General features: G+C 40.6%; 1 protein-coding gene across 1 annotated transcript in view; it reads left to right on the plus strand.

The window, feature by feature from the left end:
• Nucleotides 1–25,124, plus strand: part of LOC113025924 (5-hydroxytryptamine receptor 4) — a 57,073-nt gene that overhangs the window by 24,141 nt on the left and 7,808 nt on the right. Inside the window, exon 6 of the mRNA XM_026174182.1 lies at nt 1,577–2,241. Coding sequence (XP_026029967.1) covers nt 1,577–2,241 — 665 coding nt within the window. The remainder of the gene's footprint in view (nt 1–1,576; nt 2,242–25,124) is intronic.

Raw genomic sequence — 25,124 nt, forward strand, 5'->3', positions numbered from 1 at the left:
CAAACAGCTACTAAAAAAATTACAATCAGGCAAAGGAAACACTTCCAAAATTTAGAATTAATTCCAGGATTCACATATCTCAGGTATGCGACCCTTTGCTCGAAGCTAAGAGGCAATGGATAGAGGATCTCTCAGTGCATATATCTGTCGATGGTCTGCATAATATTGAGGCATTGTACAAAGAAATGTATAATAAATGTATACGGCTGAAAATAAAACACAGTTGGCAACAGACAGCAAAACAATTACACAGATGAAAGTTACCTTTCGTGGACTTTTGCTGTAAGTGTGAGGCTCCTGTTCTGCATGTACTTGGACTTGTTGCAATCACAAGGCTGGAGGAATAATATCAAAAAGGCTAATTTTTTAAAGTATTAAAATAAAAATTTCACATCTCCGCAAAGTCAAGATTCAACTTCAAGACTCTGACATCTCATCCTTTGAAAAAAAGCTAGATTATTCTGGCTCTTATCGCGACTAAGTGACACTGTGCTGTGGGAGTAAGCGCCCACCTCCATATGGAGAATGGACAACAACAGCGGCACAGTTGGCTGTCTGTGACACGGTTACTTACAGTTTATTCAGTAGGCTTTGTGAATACATGTTTACCATGTGGCTGTTGTCAGCTTAAAGAACTTTTTGGTTACCTAGTAAATGTAACACAAAGATGAACGTCACATTCAATAATTAGGGAGGAAATCGATGTGATGGACTTCCTTTCTTTACTTTCTTTTGATAATTATGTAAGTGTGAAGCTTTGATTAAACCTAAATCTTTTTCCAATTAACACCCAGTTGCTCAAAAAGTATACAAACCTTATTGTGTGTAGTTTCATTTACAGGTAGGAACGATTATTGTTTTCATTTTTCACCAAACTATCAAATCAGAAACGTGTGACAAGAGGCTCGTGATTCTTCCATCATTACTGAAATCTCCCCTCAGCTGAGTTTCTGCTAACTCTTGGATGTAGACAGTAGAAAGAATAATTATTCCTACATTAAACAGCTCACAACTGCAATTGTAGCAAGGTTGTCTTTTTTGGATAGAGACATTGCTATTTAGCTTTTCAAATGCATTATTTTGGCACTTTAAACACTAAAAGTCCATTAAGAGTGCATTTTCAATTCAAGATGAGTCACGCATTACTTTTTGCTCTGCTTTGACGATAGTTTGGTTTTATTCTAGTGTCCCAGGGTGCAGCATTACCTTACTGCACCCAAATGCTACATAGAGGGATGAGATAAAATTAATCTTTCAGCTCAAGGCAATTCTCCGCCTGCACATTTTTAATTTACTTTGACCTACTCATGGTTTATATAGAGGACAAAGATATGGGCAACTGGCCAGACAAAGGATATTCCAAAGTACTTTATTATTACAATATGTAGCATTTACCTCTTTCTTTAGCCCGCCTTAACTAAAAGGCAGGAAGCAGAGGGAAACAGCTGGCCTAAGTCTTTCCATAGTTCCAGTTTTTTTTTTTTAATGTTTTTGTTTTTTGTTAAGTTAAACTAATCCCCTCCTGGGAGCCCCATATTTCACTTGTTTTTTCTTCCTGTGTCTTCTCTCTTTGCAGATTGAAGAGCGGCGAGCCTTGGCGGGAGGCTCGAACGACACAAGTTGTGTGTTTCTAGTTAACCGGCCGTACGCCCTGATCTGCTCTGCAGTGGCCTTCTACGTGCCGCTGGGCCTCATGGTCCTAGCCTACCAGCGTATCTATGTTACTGCCATGACCCACGTGCGGCAGATAGAGACACTTCAACGTGCCGGCTCTGCTCCAGTCACCGGCACAATTCCAGTCATTACCGTGAGGACATCCACTTCCTCAGATCCTTTGGAGCATTACCGCCTTAGGACACCAACAGGTTCCTCCTCCTCAGAGCAGGCTCCTGTAGGTCACAGCCGCATGCGCATTGAGACCAAGGCAGCAAAGACGTTGGCGGTTATAATGGGTTGTTTCTGCCTGTGCTGGGCTCCATTCTTTATCACCAACATAGTGGACCCTTTCATCCACTACTCGGTACCCTGGCAGCTGTGGACAGCCTGGTTGTGGCTTGGGTACATTAACTCAGGGCTAAACCCTTTCCTGTACGCCTTCCTAAACCGGGCTTTTCGGAGGGCGTTTCTGGTCATTCTCTGCTGCGGGGATGAGCGGTACGCACGGCAGGGGAGCTGCTCCTATGGACCAACCCACAGAGCATGCTCAGCTGCATCAGTCAATGGGACATCCATGGCACTGAGGTAAACACACAGGCAGGCACAAGTCACATTTGTACCAGTCTATCTATAACCAGTGGCCTAAGACATATTTGATCATGTAAGACTGATGGCAGACGTCCCTTAATGTTAATGTGAAGGGAAGTAATTTCAGTGAGTGAAGGGGTGTAAGTGGATCTGAGTGAGAGAGTGTATGTTTTTTTTGCTCAGCGATCAAGGCTTTGATTGTTCACAATAAACAAGAACCTGTTTCAGGTTAACATTAAGGTCACATTTGTCATTTTTCAGGGCAATAACTTGTGGATTGTAATAAATACCTAAGCCGGATGCGCTACTACGTCACTGATGTTCTGTTTTTGTCCTCACTGATTCAAAAAGAAATGAAGGCCTTGGGCAAGAATGAACTTTAATTTGTCATTTCCCGCGAAAAGACCTACACCTAAACCTTTCTGTGTCATCTGACTGAAAGATTGTTTGTTTTCCTTAGTCTTTGCCTGAAAAAAACTGAGACGAGGACGACACACTGGACTTTTATTAGTTCATTACTCCATCTATTTGACACACCAAAAAGATAATTTTTAATGTTTTTAATTAACTAGCAGCTGTTAAGAAGAAGAAGAAGAAGACCAGCAGATTAAAGATGTTCATCATCTTGAAAAGTGGAAAACTGGAATTGTCCCTTTGTTGACCTCCTCGGAGTGATCAGTTGCAATTAAGAAACACAGTTATGGTCCTACATGACACAGAAGAGACACTCACATCAGTCCCTGATGAATGTCAGGGACATTTTGAACATTTTGGACGATTACCTCAGTGCCCTTCACAAGAGAAATTTATTGCCACTAAGTCTCATTTGGAGTGTTATACTCGTGCACCTGGACGAAGATAATCCTGTGGCCTATTGTGAGCTGCCAAACTTTATTTTGTTGCATTATGTTGAGCCACATAACTCCTGCAGTTTTATGAAGGTAAAACAGGACTGCATCGCAAATCTGTAGAAGAGGGGGAACATAGTGAGTGTAGTTTGACATTGCTTCATGGAGCTGTGGAGGGAGAGAGGGAGTGCCAGCCAAGGACTTTAATCTGAGCAGTAAGAAGAAAAGTGGAGAAATCACACTAATTGTGATAGAAAAGGGTTGTAGCTGCAGACATGTAACTGTGGGGAAGATTTTCATGGCCCGAATATTGCTAGCTGGCAAGGTATTACTCACTGAGGGAAATGGACATTTCTGTTGCTGTTTGAATCCAGTTTTATTCATCACACTGTTTGGATTCCTGCATCAGCTGACACAGAGATCATCAGAATCAGAATCAGAATCAGAAACTTTATTGTCATTGTCATGAGAACAACGAAATTAAGAATGGTCCCCGATCATTGCATCATCCCTAGCAATATCAAAATATAAATTAACCAATAAAATTCAATAAATAAAATAGATAGAATACTTAAAATACTAATAAGATATAACAGTAAAACATTCACATACATTCCCACACACATGCTTCAGACCGTGCATAGATTAGAACACTGAGCTGCTGCAACTACGTGCGCCGCCATCCAAAGGACTGTGGCTGAATGAGCATGGACAAAAATGGATCTTGGTCAACCTTTGCACCACTTGCTGGACAAGCAGCTGAAGACTTTCTCTAACATCTGTTTCAGCTTTACCACCACAAGGATAAAACACAATTCCACATACCACAATCCATGTATCCACTGTGGATTTAAGCTCCTGAGTAAATCACATTTACATTTTGATTTATTGAGTGATTGTTTTGCACTGTGATATTTATTTAATCACAGTTCTTTTTCACATTTTGAGTACTGTAGCATTTCCCAACTTTGGGGATAAATAAGGTATTTCTTATTGGATCATATATCATTTTATCACATACTGTGTGCAGCTAGTTGCTATCCTAGGCTCACATTTGTGATAAAATGAATTTAATAATCATCCCTTCTTTTAATCCCTTGTTTTCTGATCCTGAGATGTGTCAGATGCTTTTCATGGAACCGTTTGGGAAATTTTGAAAGAGAACATTCAGACTTTGACCCACACTTGCACTTGTGCTGTGTTTTTCTGCAGAAACTTCTTTAACGTTTAATCATGCCATTTAATGCAGCACGTGCACAGCAGCAGCTGGGGAGAATGATGAGGAGATAAACTTGTATGGACAGCAATAACAGAATGTAGCAACAGCAATATGAAGATCAGCCATTGTGTTTTTTCTCTTGGTAGTCACTGAAATAGAATTTACCACTAAAAGTTTTTTATTTGTAGTTTTTATTCATCATAAAGTGTAGTAAATAGAAAAAACTAGAGTCAAATCAATATTTACTGTGACTCACCTGCTGGTGTTAGTAAATTACAAGTTGTCCTTAATGTCTCCATCACAATAGGCTAAAAGTAGGATGACAACCACTCATTGATTTTTTTTTTTTTTCCTTTTAATGATCACAATTAGTTTCAGTGATCGGTTTTGAGCCCAAAGAAATTGCAGTCTGACTGCAGTCACTCTCAGACAGATTGACGAAGGCTTGCAAATAATTGGCTTCCAATTTATGCAAAGCCTTTTGTCAATCCTTTTGCTGTCCTGCAAAAGGACATCACTATTTTTGGAGGAATTTCTATTTCAAATCTATGATTTCACCTGGCTATACTCTGAATATATTCTGGCTATACTGTGAATATATTAGTTCATGTAAATTTCTATAGAAGGCCAAATCTTTGCAGGTTGAATTTAATTACCAACTTCAGCTAATTCAGTGGTAAAATGAGAGCAGATAGACTCCATTTCTGTGACTGTCTTGATGCGCTAAAGTTGCTTTGACTATAGCATTTTGCACTTGGACAGTTCTTAAGATACTTGGCAGGCAGGTTACTTCAAGCATCTTGGAGAATTTCTCTCACTGTCTTCTTCATGTAATCTGAGACGGAGTCAGGCAATAGAGGCCCCCAGGGGACCAAACCATCTTCCTGTTGCTGGAGAATTTGTCTGGGTTTTGTTTAGGCAAACTAGCACCAATCTAACATGGTGAACTTTGTAAGTATTAAATTATAGAAAAGTGGAGCAAAAAGCACCCTTCAAAGAGCAGCTAAAATGCCCAAATCTGGCTAAATCTTGGTTCTTAGTGGTTAAATAGCACGGACAGTGGACAGTTTCATATTTGTCTTTTTTACAGATTGGATCTTCAATGTAATTATAATATATAATAACACTAAAAGTCCAGAAGGCTTTTCACACCAGGACATCTGTTGATGTTATGGTGCTGATTTAGTTGACGGCTGTGTTTGTGCTCTCAGCTTCCGCGAGCTGGGAGAAAGATGGAGGAGACCTGCTTGTGTCTGCACTGTTTAACTCTAATACAAGTACTTCACTGCTGAAGAGAAACAGTGAGAGTGCGTGTGCACTCATGCACACGTGTGACAAATGAATTCATACAAAATACATGCAAGCACAAGCAGTCACACCTTCTGAACGTGTCGAGAAACCTTCTGCGTGTGCATCATCTGTGCGTGTCTGTTATATGAAATAAGAAAAATGAAACACGCTTTCCTGATATCTCAGCTTATGGCATACTAGTTTTAGCTGTCACGTGTTTCCATGGATTTCTGCACGTCGGTGTGTAGGAAACAGAAAGGCAAACAGTGTTAACTCCAATCTGATGTCCTGTCTTAAATCTGTCTCCGATGGAAAACAGACTCGGGCAATCAGATTAAGGCCGGCAGGATACTAGAAGCTGAAATTACTGGAGAAATCCTGTCGAATCTCATTTTTATTTCAGTGAGATGACGGCCTTTAAGGAAACTGTTTTTCAAAGTTACATTTAAGTGTCCTCTGCCTTTTTAAAATGTCTTTGTCCATGTGTGATGGCACATATGGAAAATGTTGGCAGAGTAGTAGGATATGAATCCAATGGAAAGCAGAATTGCTTTACAACAGATTCTAACATTGGTATTTCTTTGCTTTGGCCTGCTTTTAATGACATGCTTTATATTTTAAACACTTTAAACTGTTTGTTGTTGTGAATTGGTGCCATAAAAATCAAACTGACTTGAATTGAATTGGTGTTATTTAGAATACAGTCCATTCTTTTCTTACTTTGCCTAATTACTTTCTCCACCAGTCATTTCTTTAAATGTGCCACCGTCTTTTGTTTTTCTAAAATTGAAAACAAAAAAACAAAAAAAAAAACATCCTAACAATTAATATTTCGTGCATATTTTTTGGTCATTTGGATTTTCCCTTACCCAGTATTTTTGTCCATCAGTAAAGCTTTAAATACTTCTGTAGAAAGAATAAAGTTACGTTGAAACCAAGCACACCATTGTTTTTCTTATGACATTACGAATAAGTTTGATGTGTCACATGGCCCTCTTCCTATTAAAAAAACAAAAGTTGTATCCAAGATGGCCGACTTCTAAATGGCCACCATGGTCACCACCCATCTTGAGGAGTTTGCCCTCTCACATATACTAATGTGCCACAAACAGGACTTTAATATCACCAACCATTCCCATGTTATTACGGTGTATGCATATAAATGACCCACCCTGTGGAGACAAAAGCATCTGGAGATTTGAAACAGGTTAAAAATGTTGAGTTGCTCCTTGTCTTGTGTCCTTGCGCCAGTATGGTGTTTACAGCATTTTATAAAGTATGTCTTTCTATAGACACACAATATGGACACGAGTATTGGGCCACAGTCCCATTACCACGGCTCCTTGCCATGCAGTTGGGAATGAATGGGTTGTTCGAAAAACTGTGCACTAGGAGACTCGTGGCATGGGTTTCCTTGGATGAGCTGTTCCTGCTTTTTTTTCCACAATTTTGCTTATATAGTATAATTTAAGTGTTGTTTTATCTTATATTCATTCGACCGGCACATCAGTTGTCACAGCCAGATAACAGTTAACTTGAGCTAGCATAGCACGAGTGGATGCAGCTAAGCAGTCTGTTTTCAAGGACAGATTAACTGTCAGGACAGAAATTATTATTATTAATAATAAGTAATAGTTTTACTAGAAGTACGTATTTGAAATATATATATATATATATATATATATATATATATATTGCATAGATATATTTGATTATTCAGTGTTTGTAGTTAAAGTGTTATGGTAAGCAATTTTTTTTAGCATATCACATACTATCTTCTTCTTATTATTATTATTCTTTCAACTTCAGGGGCCACCACAATGGGTCATGTGCCTCCATTTCACTGCATCCCTAGCATCCTGTCACACCAACCCTCTGCATGTCCTCTCTTCCTCTCCATATTCAACATCTCTTTGTCCAATATATCCCTCCTGTGCACATGACTGAACCATCTCAGCCTTACTACTACTCAGCCTGAGCTGTCCGTCATCTGTCCCTCTGATGTACTCAGATCTAATCTTTCCCATTCTGGTGACTCTCTTGTAAAACCTTAACATCTTCAGCTTTGTTAGGCCAAACAGGTGACGGTACTGTCTTGCTCCCCCCAACACTCACCTCAACTGCACGCTCTTCTTCGTGTAGTCTCTGTTACTTTGGATGGTGACCCAGGGAATTCAAACTCATATACCTTCACTGTCTCCACTCTTTGATTGTTACCCTTTCCACCCGTCTCAGTCTAATTCACACATATGTATTCTGTCTTATTTCCATTGATTTTCATTCTTCTTTTTTCCACCTCCACCTCTCCAGGCTCTCTTCCACTTGATCCTTACTCTCACTGAAGATCACAATGTCATCTTCAAACATCATGGTCCACAGTGACTCCTACCTGACCTCACCTGTCAACTAGCAAAAAACAGCTCAGAGCTAATCCCTGATGTAATCCCACCCCTACCTTGAACTCCTATCGCACATCTCGCTACTGTCCTGCACCACCATCACATACATCTCTGTTGTACTTCCTCAAACAGTACCACAGTTCCTCTCTTGTCACCCTACTATATGCTTTCTCAAAATAAAGCCATACTGCAGCTTCCTAATCATGACCTTTCTTCTTAACCTATGTTTGTGATATGTCTTTTATTATTTCCCCCTTCTGTAAAACTACAGTATTGAGCTAGCCAGGAGTTGAACCTAAAATATTTTGATCTGTAATCAGATGTGTTTTCCATTGCCCCACTAGCCCTGTGGGTCATGTCACACTATGGGGTTCTCGTCACTGGTGATCTTTGATATTTTTTTCTATTCTGACCCATTGATACATGAAACACAGTGGACACGGGTAAATGGTCAAGTTTGTTTTGCTACAGTTGTAGGATAATGATACGTTTTCCAAGTTGAATCTCACCTCTCCTCTGCTCTTCTGTCATTCGCTCAGCTCTATCATCTTTACCTCCCTCAGAGCAGCTGTCATCAGTACTTAAAACAGTGTGGGCTGGATGTGTGAGCTTGAGTTAAAAAAGTAAAAGAAAAATAAAAGAAACAGAGTTAAACAAGAGTGAAAGGTGCAAGATGATGATGATGCATAGTGTGGTGAAGCCGCAGTCCAAGCTGCACATTATCCTCGGACATTTTACTGGAAGAAAAGAAGAAGAGAAAGTGTACATACTGAAGTACTGTGTAGTTTGATATTTTGGGGAAGCCAGATTCTTGTTCCCTTAAGTGTTGAATGTCTGGTATGAGAAATAACCAACAACTCAGAATATCATACCATTCCCGTAACACATAATCAGTTTGAGTGTGATGTAGCGATGATGTACTGTTGAATTCTGTTAATTCCGCTAAGTAGCGGATACTGTTATCAGCTGTGTGATTGTTATTGAGACTGAGCAGGATGATCTGCTGTAGCAGAGCACTTCTGTTTAGCCACTGAAAAACAGTAGAATTTGAAATCTCTCCGGAATGGAAGACATCTGGGACGAAAGATAGATCACTCTTTGGGTCAAAGCCACGCTGGCATGCCCTGCTGATATATGACTCTCTTATGTTGAGATAAGATGAAACTTTAGATTAGATTAGATTAGATTAGATTAGATAGAACTTTATTAATCCCTCGGGTGGGTTCCTCTGGGAAATTCGATTTCCAAAAAAGCACAGCACCGACAGAAGTTACAGAGTTACAGAATATTATATATATATATATACACACACACACACACACACACACACACACACACACACACACACACACACACACACACATATATATAAATACAGAGACAATATAAATAAATATAAGAAGGGGATAAATAGAATAAATAGGAATAAAAAATAAAAATACAAGTGAATTGCACATTTCAAGTATTGAGTCTATTGCACTGTTGACTATTTACAAAAAGTATTGCACAAAAGGTATTGCACAGTGAGGTGAAGAGGCACTACAGCTTAGTTGTTCCCCCCTCCTTTGTCCTCCTGTTTCCCCTCCCTCTCCCCTCCAGAGAGGAGTTAAACAGTCTGATGGCGTGTGGGACAAAGGAGTTTTTAAGTCTGTTAGTTCTTGTCTTTGGGAGAAGCAACCTGTCACTGAACAGACTCTTCTGGTTGTTAATGGCCGTGTGCAGAGGATGCCTGGCATTGTCCATAATGTCCATCAGTTTCTTTAATGTCCTTTTCTCTGCCACTGTCACCAGAGTGTCCAGCTTCATGCCGACCACAGAGCTAGCCCTCCTGATCAGTTTCTCCAGCCTGGATGAGTCCTTCTTTGCTGTGCTGCTCCCCCAGCACACCACAGCATAGAAAAGTACTCCAGCAACCACCGACTGGTAAAACATCCTCAGGAGCTTCCTGCAGATGTTAAAAGCTCTATATTGGAAAATGAAGTCTATTCCCAAGGATTTAGAAGACAAATAAGGAACGAGTGCAAAATGCAACACACAAATTCTACGATAATGACACCAGGAAGGTATTGAAAACAATTGTTAGGAATATTAAGGGGGAATTCCAGATTTTTTTTTACTTTTTTTTTTTACATTCACAAGATGTATTTTGCAGTCAAGAGAAGTACCTCTCAGCCTATCAAAACACATGTATATCTTCCCCTGTGGGGCTTGTGTCAGATCACCCACAGTGATTACTTCTTTTAGATGCTATCATTATTAGCTCTGGCGGGTCTTAAAGACAGAAAGAAAAATGTAAAAAATAAAAGAAGCTGTGTTGGAAACTGGCACTTGTAGTGTTTGGAAGCACTCTCAAGCAGGGAAAGTTTAGCAAAGGGTTTTTTATTAATCCCTAAGAGCAAAGAACTAGACACTAGTGAGCAACTGTCTAGCAACCACTGGTTGCTAGTGCCATAAACTGGCTCAAAGTGGGTGACAAAGATGGAGGTGTACTAAAAGAAATGATGAGACAGAGAAGTTTATCTGGGCCTGCTTGTGTAGTTTGGAAGACTATCTATAATTGCAGGTCAGGACTTCTTTGAGGCAGTGAGAGGGTCTCGTCACACTAGGGAACAGTGAGTAATCCCCAGCTGATTGCAACAGGTTGCTAGCAGTCACTCTGGAATCAATCTCTAAAGCTCCAGTAACACAAGCCTAGACCCCCTGGCGACCACTATCGCTAGGGAAAAATCTGTGTTCCCCAACCGGTTGGCAAGTGTTTGCAAGAAGTGGGTAACTGTTGCCAGTTGAAACTTGTTGTGGAGAGATATGGTAAGAACAGGATTAAAGCATACCTGTCTTCAGGGATGTATTCAACTTTTGCACTCCATCCTGGCTGAAGAACTGTGAAATATTATTATTATTACTATACCCAGTAACATCAGGTGTATCGAATATGCATACATGAGTTTTTAAACCTGCATATAGGTTTAAAATATTATTAGTTAAAACTTTGAGGCCGAAACATTGAGGCTTTTTCTGGTTTTAAACATTCTTTGAAAAGATGATGTAATCACATCATCATTTCAAGAGAAAATGTGCCCTCCATCGCTGCAGACAATCAGACATTTCAAAACATAAGTGTTACATATTATACATTGAACTCATTTTGAATGATCCCAACTTAAGTAACAGGGTTTGTTAAACATCTTCCCATCTTGTAGGCAAGTTGTGATTTCACCGTCTAGGACTGCATAAGATTTGGTATTTTCATGGATGAGCTTTTGTCAGTCTCTCACGGTTTTCTTTCATGTCATTAGAAGACTATAAAGCATGTTAAAATGTATTAAAGTCAAAGCATGATCACGAAAGTGTAAGAAACTTGTGGTTGTCAGTGTAATCCCCAGCTCCTCCTGCTTTGATATAAAACTTTCTCCAGGTGTGTCACTGTGAGGATGAGAAGAAGGTCAATGGTGAAAGTGAGCGTGTTATGACTAACCACAGACAGTTTAGACAGGCGAGGCAGGACAGTATAAACACTCCAGTCTGTGATTTATTATGAGACTAGTATGATTTATTATTGTTTGATTGAAACGTCAGATCCTCCAGCAGCTCCTCTCTGTGTCTCACTGCTCTCGCTCTGGGTTCCTTACTCAGATTTCTATCTTTTCCTTTGTTCCTTCGTCTTGTTAAACATAACAATGTAAAAATGTTGGACTGTGTTGCGATTATCACCTCTTTTTTCTAATCTCCAGCCGCAGCCTACTACTTCCTATTCTATTTTGTTATCCTTGACTTCTGCATTTATCTAAACGGATCGTTTCCCTTAAATTGAGAGTGAAGGAGGGAAAAGTACGAGAAAGACAAATTACATGCAGTGCACTATTTGTGCCGTTTGTTATGATACATGTAATTGAAAAGCAAGACACTGGGTGAGTAAAACACAAACTGACTGCATGAAAAATAATTAGACAGTAACTAAAAGAACAAAACTACTAACATCTCTTGGTTTTATTGCTTCATTCGTTCTCTTTGGGTGAGGTATATCAGTCGCTTGGGCCAGACTTTCTGAACCTCACTGGAGACTCTTAAAGACACTCATAAAGCCCTTAGAGCCAATTTCCATCTCTGTCTCTGCGCTTCTGTGCTGTAATTGTGACAAGTCGGACAGTAAAATTGACCCACACTGGCTAATCAGGTCTTTGAAATCTCATTTAATCAGCCTATTTTCTGAGAGGGACAAAAGATGTGGGTTGTTTTTTATTTGCTTTCTTTAAATACAATTTAGGACTTTTTGAAACCTTTCGCTGCCTTCGGCTCATCATATTTAGTCAGCATCCTAAACAAGAGCTGAACAAGTTTTTAAATATCTATACAGCAGGTCATGTAGCATTATCCTTTAGGCGGCTATTCTTAGATTCTTGACACTTAGCAGTGTTCTGGTAAATAAAGAATAAGAGTTCAAATATTTCAATTAATATCTTTATGTTTAAATAAGTTAAAATTTTGTATTAAAGTAAATAGTTATGGTGAGGATGACTGTAGACACTCACTGTTATACCTCTCGCTTCACCTCCTCTGTAAACACTGACATATATTTCACTAGAAATTCAAATTTGCATTCATCGCTCCGTAAGACCTGTTGCCACTGATTTTCAGACCGGTTCTTGTGTAAGTCAGCATAGCTCAGCCTTTTCTTCCGGCTTCCCTTCCTTAAGGTTGACTTATGACATGAGATGGATCAACTGATGGCCCTGATGAATTCCTGCTTCAGATCTTTTACTGGATTTTTTCCTATTTCTTCTGGACATGACTTTCAGATGCTGTTCATCTGCAATAGATAGATTATTAGGATCACTTCTTTTGTCCTTCTCTTGTCCAGTTTCCTCAAATGTTTAAGGACACACTGCTCAGTGTGCTGAGAAGTTTTTGGCAAATAGCACTTTGGGAATTTGTTGGTGCAAAAGTAATATTTTATTCTTCTCAAACTTTGTTATTGTTGGAATTTTTCCATAAATTCAACTCAGGAAATCAGAACAGAATGTGTTTTTGCAACAGGCACTTAAAAAAATTACAATCTGGCTTAGTTAATCTGTTTGAATAAAAGCCAACTTTGGAGTTTTGCTATCAAAAAGAAGGGTGTAACCAATGTAAGAAATACTGGTTCAAAATCCCTCCTGATCAGAAACAGGAAATGCTTGTTCAAAGTCAGTCCTGTCAGCAAAGCTCTGGCCACTTTTTATATTAAATCCAAGAGTTTCACCAGCATGGTGTGTTTAATTGATTTTTACAGTGATTTCTTTTCAGTAATGACATAAAGTATGCTATTAGCTTAGGTGAATAGTTTGTAACAAAAACAATGCTAAAAACACATGTAGCAAAATATTCCGATACTTCTTTCCTCTCTGAATGCTCAGTTTTATACATTACATTTGTGTGTCTGTGTTGCTTGGCAGAAGTCTTCAACTACTTATTTTAGCTTCAGGTGAATCACATACTTTACATTTCTCAGTCTGCCCAAAAGAGTGAAGAATAACAGACTCATGTCCGATACAAATGATGGGAAAGTTTAAATCTGACATAAACTCAAGCCACGAATATGTGCACCGCACAAAGCTTAAATTAACTTTGGGGTTGAGATTGAGATGTTCAAGGATTTGTGTGCTCATTTCATGTTTCCATTGCTCTGCTTGTGTGTTTTTATTCCAGACTGACTGCAGAGCAGTAAAGATGTCATTCAGCTCTCTTGAGTTAAATTGTTTTTGAGGAAACTAGTTGTTCTGATGTCAAGTAGGACTTCAGAGGCCTCTCCCTGCATGCCTGACAATAAATATGACTTTACTGCCCCTTGTTGCATGAGGGACTATAAACTGATTCCTGTGTCACTTTCTGTTTTATGTAAGTGTGTGTAGACAAGATCTGACATTTTATTTATGTGTTTTATAGGTTGTAAAATGTACAGCAAGCTAAATACAGATATTGTTCTGAGAAAGACTGATACAATGAAAGCACAACAAAACTCTGGATTTAAACATGCAGCAAAAACTATAATTCCAAAAATATAATAAAGTGTGTGGGAGGTGTTGCGGGAATATGGGGTGTCTGGCCCATTGCTACGGGCCATTCGATCCCTATACAACCGTTGCAAGAGCTTGGTTCGCATTGCCGGCAATAAGTCGGACTCGTTCCCGGTGGGTGATGGGCTCCGCCAGGGCTGCCCTCTGTCACCGGTTCTGTTCATAATTTTTATGGACAGGATTTCTAGGCGCAGCCAAGTGGCGGAGGGCTTTCGCTTTGGTGGCCTCAGAATCTCATCTCTGATTTTTGCAGATGATGTGGTTCTGTTGGCTTCATCGGGTGAGGGCCTCCAGCTCGCACTGGAACGGTTCGCAGCCGAGTGTGAAGCAGCGGGAATGAGGATCAGCACCTCCAAATCTGAGGCCATCTTTCTCAGCCGGAAAAGGGTGGAGTGCCCACTCCGGGTCGGGGATGAGTTCCTGCCCCAAGTGGAGGAGTTCAAGTATCTCGGGGTCTTGTTCGCGAGTGATGGGAGAAGGGAGCTGGAGATCGACAGACGGATTGGGGCTGCAGCTGCAGTAATGCGGACGCTGCACCGGTCCGTAGTGGTGAAGAGGGAGCTGAGTGTAAAAGCAAAGCTCTCAATTTACCGGTCGGTCTACGTCCCTACCCTCACCTATGGCCACGAGCTGTGGGTAGTGACCGAAAGAACGAGATCGCGGATACAAGCGGCAGAAATGAGCTTCCTCCGAAGGGTGGCTGGCCTCTCCCTTAGAGATAGGGTGAGAAGTTCGGCCATCCGGGAGGGGCTCAGAGTAGAGCAGCTGCTGCTCCACATCGAAAGGAGCCAGCTGAGGTGTTTCGGGCATCTGACAAGGATGCCCCCTGGGCGCCTCCTGGGTGAGGTGTTCCAGGCATGTCCCATCGGGAGGAGGCCCCGGGGCAGACCCAGGACACGCTGGAGAGATTATATCTCTCGGCTGGCCTGGGAACGCCTTGGTATTCCCCCGGATAAGCTGGAGGAGGTGGCTGGGGAGAGGGAGGTCTAGACCTCTTTGCTTAGGCTGCTGCCCCCGCGACCCGGCCCCGGACAAAGCGGATGAGGATGGATGGATAATAAAGTGCTTCAGTATGAAAAAAACAAAAGAGACAAACGTGACCAGTGTTTTTATTACTTTTTTATTTTTGACTTGTGTGGTAACATTTTTTTTTGTTGAAGTTTAGCCAAGAGGTCAGTGAGTTTTAATTTGTATCATTTAGACAAGAGGCCAAGAGGTCCAAAGAGATATGGATGTAAGTGAAGGAGGTCATGATTAGGCTGAAAAATCTGAAGGTAGCGAAAACTTTAACCTCATCAACGATCTGGTAGATTCTTAAAAAGAAGTGTTACCCTGATCAGCTCAGCGACACCAAAAGGTCTGAAAGATCACATAAGACATCAAAAGTTCATGATTCCAGAATTATTTCCAAAGTCAAGAAAACAGCTTCCACAACATCTAACCAAGTTGAGAACACTCTTATAAGGTCTGCATCTCACTGTAATCCAGAGATGCCTTCATGGGTCTAACTACAGACGGTTTACATGCAACAAGGTGGAAACCACGGGCTGTTTTCCAGAGCAGAAGTACAACCCATCCCTTCCATTCACTTTCGCCTGTCCAATTTAGGATCTATGGATCAGCTGCTAGCTACACCATGGACAGCTCAATGGTTTGTTAATACTTTGATGGATTTCTGTTGCTGGAAAACAAAGGCCACATTTGGGAAGCTATAAATAAAAATAACTGTAATTCCTAAAAAGTTAATGCAATACTGTCGAATTTCCCAGAGGAACCCACCCGAGGGATTAATAAAGTTCTATCTTATCTTATCTTATCTTACTGTTGTTAAATCCTTTGATTTAAATGAAGGTTGATATGCAGCACACAGTTTACTTATTCCCCCAGTTAGCTATTAAATGTCTAAAACCACTGTATATAATCATAATCTCAGCGAGAACTTTGATTTTTGTTTTGCTTAAAGCTTGTTAATATTTTGAATGAGACTGTCAGGCTGATATTGAACTAAAAATAAGATGACACAGTTCTGCAGGCTGTAGACAGACTGCAGCAGAGGCTAAACAAGGTCACTTCCCAATCTGATTAGCACTACTTCCTTCAGTACCTCAGTATCAGCACATGCTCACTATGTAATTGATTTTCAGTTTTTCTTTTGTTGTCGTTGTTGTTTTTTTGCTTTGTTTATTCAGACAAGCCTTACTGTGTATTTTTAGAAAATCCTGGTTCTCAGCGAGTCACACATATCCACACAGCTCGGTTTAGCCTCAAGGCTGCTAAGCTGCTCCATGAGCTTTGCTTTGAGCCCAGATTTTTGTGTCTTGGCATAAGCTCTCCAACAAATCACACATTTTAAATGTTGTATTAAGCTAAAAGAGACAGAATTTGAGAGAAAAAACAATTAATTTTAACTGACCTGTTAGTCATCAAACTGATTTAACTCCTGGTGGATGACAGAATTAAGTCTGACTTGCAGAAACCTGGAGATTCGTGGCATGAAACCTATCTGTAAAGAGTCTGATGGACTGAAGAGAGGAAAGAGCTCTCAGAGCTACCATCATCCATCAGTTCTGATGTTTTTCTGCTGCTGCTTTTGAGTTGGACTTTTCACTTTAATTATTACATTTTGCCAGAAGATGGATGGTGGGGGTTTTTTTTGTCTTGGAAGCTACGTCCATCTTTTATATAAAGTGCATGATGCACTCAGGCAACTGTAGCCAGGAACTATCTGCTTCAACTCCACCAGTTAAAGTCACTGAACTGAACTTCTTGGTCCCTGTGTGTTCCAGCTTTAGCCAAAAGATTCTATCTGTGAGACTCGTTTTAAATATTCCACTTACCATGACCCATCAGCATGGCCGTGAGTTCGATCGACAGAAAGATAGTCGCCTGTTCTTTTGTCTGAGGTGAACAATTTCCATAGTTTTCAAGTCCTCACAGCTTCTTCCAACATTTCTGGTGATGCCAAATAAAACTCAGTGTAGATCGCTCCTTTTATTTTAACCAGTTTTTATTAAATAATAACAACTTTCTCTCTTGGCCACAGATAGATGTACTGTAGCAAATCTCTTAGGTAGAAAAACGTTATTAGCAGAATTGATCCTCAAAAACACACACACACACACACACACACACACACACACACACACACACACACACACACACACACACACACACTGCACACATGTCAGAAAGGACAAGAAGGAATCCCAGTGGCAAATGGGAACCACTAGGAAAGCCGCAATCATGAACATGACAAGCCTGGGAAGTCAGCTGAATGGGAAGACCAAGATCCAGGCAATCAACAATGACAAAAAAAGTGCTTGTGTAAATCGATGAATGTACAAGTTGTGTAAAGCACTTTGAGTGCTCAGATAGAGTAGAAAAGTGCTATATAAGAACCAGTCCATTTACCAACACCTACCCCCTGCTGGTCATCAGATACTTTACTGGGACAGCTGGCCAAAAGTTTAGATAGAATTCACTGATATCAAGAAAATGCATGCAAGCACAGCATCCTTAGACTGCGTGCTAAGGAGAAGGAAGGAGGCTGAGGACTAGTGAGTGTTAGAACCACTGTCCAGGAAACAAAAAAAGATCCATGAATACATTAGGAAGATAGCCATAACTAATCACGTTTTGTGAATATCTCAGGCAGCAAAAACACAAGAAAGAAGAAGAGCAAGAAGAGAGCCATCATGAAAAGACAGGTCTCTTCACAGCATGTACCAGATAGAAGGAGTGGCTGGTGTTGAAATAATCTATAAATGGCTGGACAAAGCTGGGCTAAAAGACAGCAGAGAGACAATAATCATGGCAGCACAGGAACAAGCTCTAAGCACAAGCTCGATAGAGGCTGGGGTCTACCACATCAGGCAAGACCCCAAGTTCAGGTTGTCCAAAGATGCCCCTGAGATAATCCAGCACATAAAAGCAGGGTGCAAGATGCTAGCAGGGATGGCATACATGGAACGCCATAATCGAGTGGCTGGCATAGGAACATCTGTGCCGAGTATGGCCTGGAAGTCCCAGGTCAACATGGGATACGCCTCCTAGGGTGGTTGGGAATGACTGAGCTAAGATCCTGTGGATGTTTCCAGATAGAGACCAGCCGGACAAAGTAGTGGCGGACACTCAAGGTCCCAGGCCTCTGGTAGAGGATCCGGTTTTGAAGGATAAAGACCTCCTGTTACAGCTAAAATCAAGACTATATCCATCTTTGATATTACTCTGTCAAAGGGAGGTTGCTTTGAAAACTTGTGGAGGGTGGCACAAGGTGTTTGAAAATTGTAAAGAATTCACTTTAACTAGTAGTTGCCTCACATTTAAAACCCAAATCGTAGTTGTGTTCCATTATTAGTTTGATAACTCAGTGATAGCTGGGATCTCAAGAAAACTATGGGTCCCAGAAAATGGTGCGAAGCTCACTGTAGTATTCATAAATAACTAGCTCTGAGTCACAAGGTTCAGTTACGTTTGGCAAGGCTTCACGAAACCCAAAGATAAAACGACTTTTAAAAAATGCAAATGAAAGACCAACGTCAAAAATACATGTAGGAGCAGCACCTCATTATCAGCAGCTAACTTCTATTGAGCAGGAAGTTAGTTGACTTAACTTCAGTGGGAACGAATCAGGACCAAATGTCAGTCAGATGAAATCATTTTCATACTTCTCTAACAAAACAAGGTCTGTTTGGAGAAAGGAGGGGATTTACCCTTTGTTTTCTTAAAGTTAGTGCTGGATATATGAAGGGAGCCTCCGCAGACACAGCTGCACAGCACTGAGGCAGAGCGATATGGTGAGAATTAATCTGTTCACATACGAAGAAATTTAAGATAATGATACACCCAGAACCAGATTAAATATTTAAACTGATTTAATCACGCTGTGCTATGTAACCACATAACATCAAATTTAATCAATGCTTCTAAAAACCTCCCCATGATAATTTAGGACATCATAGCGTAGTGGTCTGTGATGGAAAGGAAAATAAAGTCAATAAAAATTGTCATGTTATGAATTTGTAATCACGCCTGTGCTCATCATAGTTTCTCTTGAGTAATGTCTTGAGCTCAGCCTTCAGTCAGAATGGCCTCACATTCATCCATAGCAAACACTCAGAGGATTTTCTGTCCTAGAAAAGCAGCACAGATTAATGGTACCGTTTGTGGTTTGCTGGTTATTATTAAAGTTTGTTTTCAAAGCTTATTTTAGCTGTTACTATCATTTTTATTTCTTTTTTTGGCCTCAGTGTTGCCACTTTTGAGTGCAGAACATGTTTTTTTTTTTTTATCGAGAAAATCATTCTGACTCGGGGCCCTTGTCTACTGTTGTCTTTAGCATGAGGGCTCGCATATTATAACACCAAGGTAATTAGGCATAAACTCTCATCATAAATATATGTGCACTGCCTCTCCAGTAGCTGATCCTTAATGTGGAACATTTCACTTTGAATAACGTAGCCCTTCAGCTTGGAATTGCTTGTGGCTTTTGTGAAGAAACTCTTAAATTAAGTTGGCTTACATGCAGCCATGAGACATCTCATGCATTTACTACCAGTGCCAAAACAAATCTCGGGGAAACGGGTGGAAGTGCACAAGGTGCTGGGAAAGAAAGAGGAAATTTTTATCAGTTATTGTTAAAATGGCCATGTATGCTGAATTAGATTCTCAACTTCATGCACGGTTCCCATGTACAGATCACATGTAATGCATGAACTGTAGTGTTCGGGCATAAATCTGCTAATAGCGGAGATAATTGTCCAAATAAGCAAGTGGATGCTGTGTGGCTACACACTCCTCTGAGGCACCGCTACTGGTGTGCAATACTGCAGATTTTAGTATCAATCTGAGAGCAAGTAAATTCAGAGCCAGTACAGCCAAAATTATAAAGGCAGCTTATGCAGGGGAGAGCAGTGTGTCATGATTTATGAGATGAATCATCATCAATTTGCAAATTCTGAATACATCTTAATGACAACTAAATCACCGTTATTGTTACATGAGCTACCTGGTTATTCTTTGCCTCTCTGAAAGGACTGTGACAGTGAGCTCTGACGCCGTGCTGACAGTCTGGGTATGACTGAGGAATTTCCTTCACCTTCTCATTTCTTTTGCTGCTTGTTCTGGGACCGAGTTCTATTTTTTGTGGTCTCTCATGTCTTTATATAAGTTGCCAGTGTTGCCACTGTGTAGACTTATCTTCCAACATGCATGATGTTTGCAGTGTTTTCATTTACAGCTGTAAAGTAGTTCCACGCGTTGCTCCGCTTTCTCACTTACTGCCGCATGGCTCTTCTTGGTGTCACCGAGTCACATGATCGCTGGACAACTAAACACAGCAGAGCAGGGAGGAGGGAGCAGATCAAAGTGTGCCCGCGTGAGAGGTCATGTGTAAGCAAACTAAAGCAACAATCGGTCACACTAGTATCGATCCAATACCAGCAGTGGCATCGATAACGGGCATAAGCGCTGTAACATCATCATAAGCTGGTTTATTAAAATATGAATATGAGCATGGTCATCAAGGAGGGGCTATAGACTATATGGCTGCGTAACACAAATGCACATAATTAGTTTAGTTTACTATATTAGTTAATAATTAGTGCTCATAATTAGTTTAAAAAAACCTGCATATTAGAAACTAGAATTTGACTCACCCAAAGCAAATCAGAGGCTTCTTCAAAAGTTGTAATGGTCAAAATGCACACAAACAGTCACAGATCCACAGATAAAGCTCAGCGAATCTAATCAGTGGAGGTGAAGCCTAAAAAACGGCCACCTGTTTTTAGGCTTCACAGCCTATACAGATGAGAAAGAAAAGCTTTCACAGGACTCTCTGCAGTCCTGTGAAAGACCAAGTACACTCCACAATTCAGTAGCTTTTAGACCATCTTTAGCAGAAAACTTAAAATAATAATTTCACTGAAGTTTGCAGACATATGGTTCTGTCTGATTATCCTGCCACAGCATTTCAATCGTTCACGATGCTCTTTTGTAGAAATCCTGCTGTGTTGGGATCATTGTCTTGCTGCACCTTGAGACAACTTTAGCTGTCCAACAGTTGGCCTCACATTTTACTCATGTCACCGATTCATTGTCAAATATTGATTTGATTTGATCTGCAAGCTGTCGTGTCATGTGGCTGCAATGTAAGCCCAAATCATTATCCCCCCACCGCCATGCTTAGCAGCTGAGGTATCAGGTTTTTGTGCTGATATGCTGTGATATACTTTGATTTGCTGTGATATCATATGCCGTCTCCATTTTTGTATCATCAATCTAAAGAAAATTGCTCATGTGGTCTGTTCTGATGCAGCTTTGCACATCTAAGCTTTGCAGCAACGTTCTTTTTATAGGCTAGAGGATTTCTCCTGACAAACCTTCCAAACATGCCATACTTGTTCAGTCTTTCTCTTGCTGTACTATCATAACATGATAACTGAGGCCTGTAGAGTAGTAGTTCTGTTTCCAATTTTAGCTTTCAAGTCATGTTTTGTTCAGAGGACTTTGTGTCAGTGCAGTTCAGGTTAGGTCCCATGCTACTAAATTATAAAAACCACTTCTAGCCAACTGTAACTACTCACTGATTAAGGCCAGAATTTACATTCACCTTAAGTCATGCTTGGATTTGAGGTCATTGCATCCTTTGACTCCCAGCTGATCTGTCTGTTGACCTCGAAACACTAAAGCCTTACTGGCCCAGAATCTGGGGTATCAGTTCAGTTCATACCGTACAGTCAATTAGTTTGTGAATTTTCTGGTGCAGAGTCTTAGCCTGTACTTGATGTTCTATCTGTGTGTGTGTTTATGTTTGAGAATGGATGATGAATTGCAAATGTAAACACAAATGAGGACAGAGAAATAAATATACTGAATTTATTTATTTGTTTTTTTAATAAAGTCTCTTTTGAGCATTTATTAGTTTCTTGTGACTTTGTTTTCTGGCCTAAATACAGTGGATCTAAATGCTTTGCTTAATGGTAATGGTTATGTCAATTACACACACTTATTGAGCCCAAACGCCTCACATGGACAACTCATTAACACCTTTAACACATCCAACTTGTAACGTTGAGGCTGGCGTCCCCACTTTATCTCGCTAACCTACTTCTTGGCGTTCCTGTGGGAAAACTTGTCTTTTTTTCCTCTATCAGCACTCTCTCTGTCTCACACACACAGAGTGAAATTTGATTATTTAATGTCCTCAAAAGATATTAGGACAAAATTAAAGGAACGCAAACCTCTCCTCTATCTCGTCTTGATCTATTCTAAGGTCACGTTGTGGATCAGATGATGTTTTCATGCAAGCGACTCGGTGTCTGTAGTTTAGAACGCTGATGTTGTCTTGCGGTTGAGAAGGAGATGAGGAATTATTGAAGACCAAGCGAGAGGAAGTGGAAATATGTGGGAAAAACAGTGGAAATTTGAGAAGCTACGTGGAGTATAGGTAGTCTGGCTTATTGAAATGTGCACACTGCAGGCAGCTACTAATTGGATAAAGTTGCTCTAAGAATATGTACAGTAGTGTTCATGTGAATCATTTCCTGGCACAAAGCTGAACTATATATGAACCTGAATGTTTCCCTTGTAGTGCCGTCCATCTGTCTAGATTGAGCTGTGGTGTAATTGAAACACTCCTCAAGCTGCGTAGATACGACACCTCCAAAAATGTATTTGTGAAGCAGTGGAAGTTGCTGCCCCTTGATTGCGTTCAATAATTAACTGTTCTCTGCCCTCTGGCTGTGTCCCAGAATACTTGAAGACAGCCTGTGTGCGCAACCACTCAGTCAAAAACCTGGCCTTGACCCATCAGATTAGAGAGGACTGTCAGTCTACGAGCATTACTTCAGGTTTTGGACAGCATCACAGTACAGAGACTGCAGTTTCAGGACCTTAAAATTTGGGGGCAAATATCTGGTACTATGAATATGGAGCTCAAGTTGACATAAAATGATTGATGCTTGAAAGATATCCCGATGTCTGATCTCTGACAGCAGATTTGGAGGCCTGTAGGAACCACAGTTTTTCGTGCAGGGGGCTGAGATTTTGTTTACAGCCTCTCGTGAACAAGGCACATGATACTCTTTCAAACTGTCCAAATCAGTCAAAGGGCTTCACAGAAGGTAGAGCTTTTTAAAAATGGACACACTTTCATCTGAGTTTGATGTGTTAATCTCCAGATATGACACCGTTCCATTCATATGGATTCCAACATTCAAGCTTCAGATATTTTCCCGAGAAAATGTAGGGACTTTGCTCAAGTATTTTTTAAAACAATCCTTCAAAAAGTAAAAGATGCTAGATAAAAAATGTACATTTTTACTGGTATCTTCAAAACTCATTTTGGGGTCTTTAAAAGTTCAGAAAGTTACACTGATGCTGTCGGTAAGTTTTCAAACTTTACTTAAGCATCAGAGTAAATTTTCCAGAAGAAAAATGGAGCAAATGTTGACACTGCAAAGAAACAGAGGAAATCACCATCGCACACAAAAAGCAGCGTGAAGAAAAAATAAAGCTCATGCGAACTGCCTGCTCGCCTTTTTAACTTCCTCTTTACCAAAACAACCACAGTCTCTTTAAACATTTGTTCAAGGAGACCAAGTTCCCTCCTTTATTCTTGAGTGACGGTTTGATCTACAGCCTCGATTTGTCAGACTGGATTTGAGCCACAGATCAAACTGACAGATAAGATCAAAGCTGGCAGCTCATAGATGCCAGATGCAGTTATGAAATGTGCTGCATTTGGTTGTTTTCAACCTTCTGACTGAGAACTGCTGCTCAGTATCTAAGAAATGTTTCCATTTGTTTTTAATAAAGTTGTTAACAGTTATTTTCTTTAGAATCTGATGCAGCACAGCTGAAGAGTGCTGTTTTCCATAATTGGCAGATCAGTTAATTTATTATTTCCTATTTAATTTAATTATTTATATGAGTTCCTAAAATTTCACCAAATGAAACCTTTCTGATATGTAATTTAAAGTAGCACCATATCTCTTACTTGGTGTAAAACTCGAAAGTGTCACGGTTTGGCATGGCAGACCGTGGGGGGTGTAGGGAAGGAGGACCCAGGCGCGGTGCTCTGTGTGCGAACAGGGCGTTTATTTACAGTGTGTGGTACAAAACAACAATAAATCCCCGTGTTTTTTCCCCAGACTCCCGTGTCGTGTCCTCCTAGTGCTCTCTGCTCCCCTGTCTGCACTCCCGGTGCTCGCTGCTCTTCAGGCCTTCCACGCTCCTGCGGGAAACAATAGCGGCAGCTGTCAGGACACTAAACAATGGCAGGCATGCACTTAACGACAAAACCTAAACTGGGTGACTAACGTGGCGTCTCAAGCAATGATCCCGCACCAGTGGGAGCTCCAAGACTCTCTAAAGTAGCTCCCCCGACAAGGCCTGATCAGCAGCAGGTGTGTGGCTTCGGGTGTGGCCAGTCCCCTAGCAGGGCCACACCCACCAGGCCTGACGGCGCCTATAAACGAGTGCTCAGACACACAGCCACCCGCACACACATATGTACAAGCATAGAGAAGAAGGGGGAGCAACACCAAAAATACATAATAATATAACAGGTCCATGACTGCCCAGGAGTCCTGGGTCGCCCAGTCCCAGGACCCTGACAGAAACATTCAGTTCCTGGTCGTCACTGTGGTATAAACATATCCAGTTTAGTACTGTAAAGTAAAATACAGTCCGCAAATACTGCTAACGGTTTGGCTTCAAGTCATAAAACTCTTCCAGAGTTTAAAATTTCTGTGTGTATGATCTTTGCTACCCTTTCCCCGTTTGTTCAGTTCAGCCTCATTACCTGCTGTTAGGGACTTAGGCAAAAATAGGCATCTTCCCTTGAGACAAATTAGTAAAATGCCACAGAACATTTTTGTCCAGAAAAGCCTCCAGAAAGCCTGGAGAACTATCGCTCATGACTAGGGATGGGTATTGATAAGATTTTCACGATTCCGATTCCATTTTCGATTCTGTTTAACGATTCGATTCTTTATCGATTCTTTTTTAAAAAGATGAATTGACAACAACAAGAACCGGTTTTCGATACCCATCCCTACTCATGACCAGA

This window comes from Astatotilapia calliptera, chromosome 7 (assembly GCF_900246225.1).
Source record: "Astatotilapia calliptera chromosome 7, fAstCal1.2, whole genome shotgun sequence".
NCBI classification, from domain to species: domain Eukaryota; kingdom Metazoa; phylum Chordata; class Actinopteri; order Cichliformes; family Cichlidae; genus Astatotilapia; species Astatotilapia calliptera.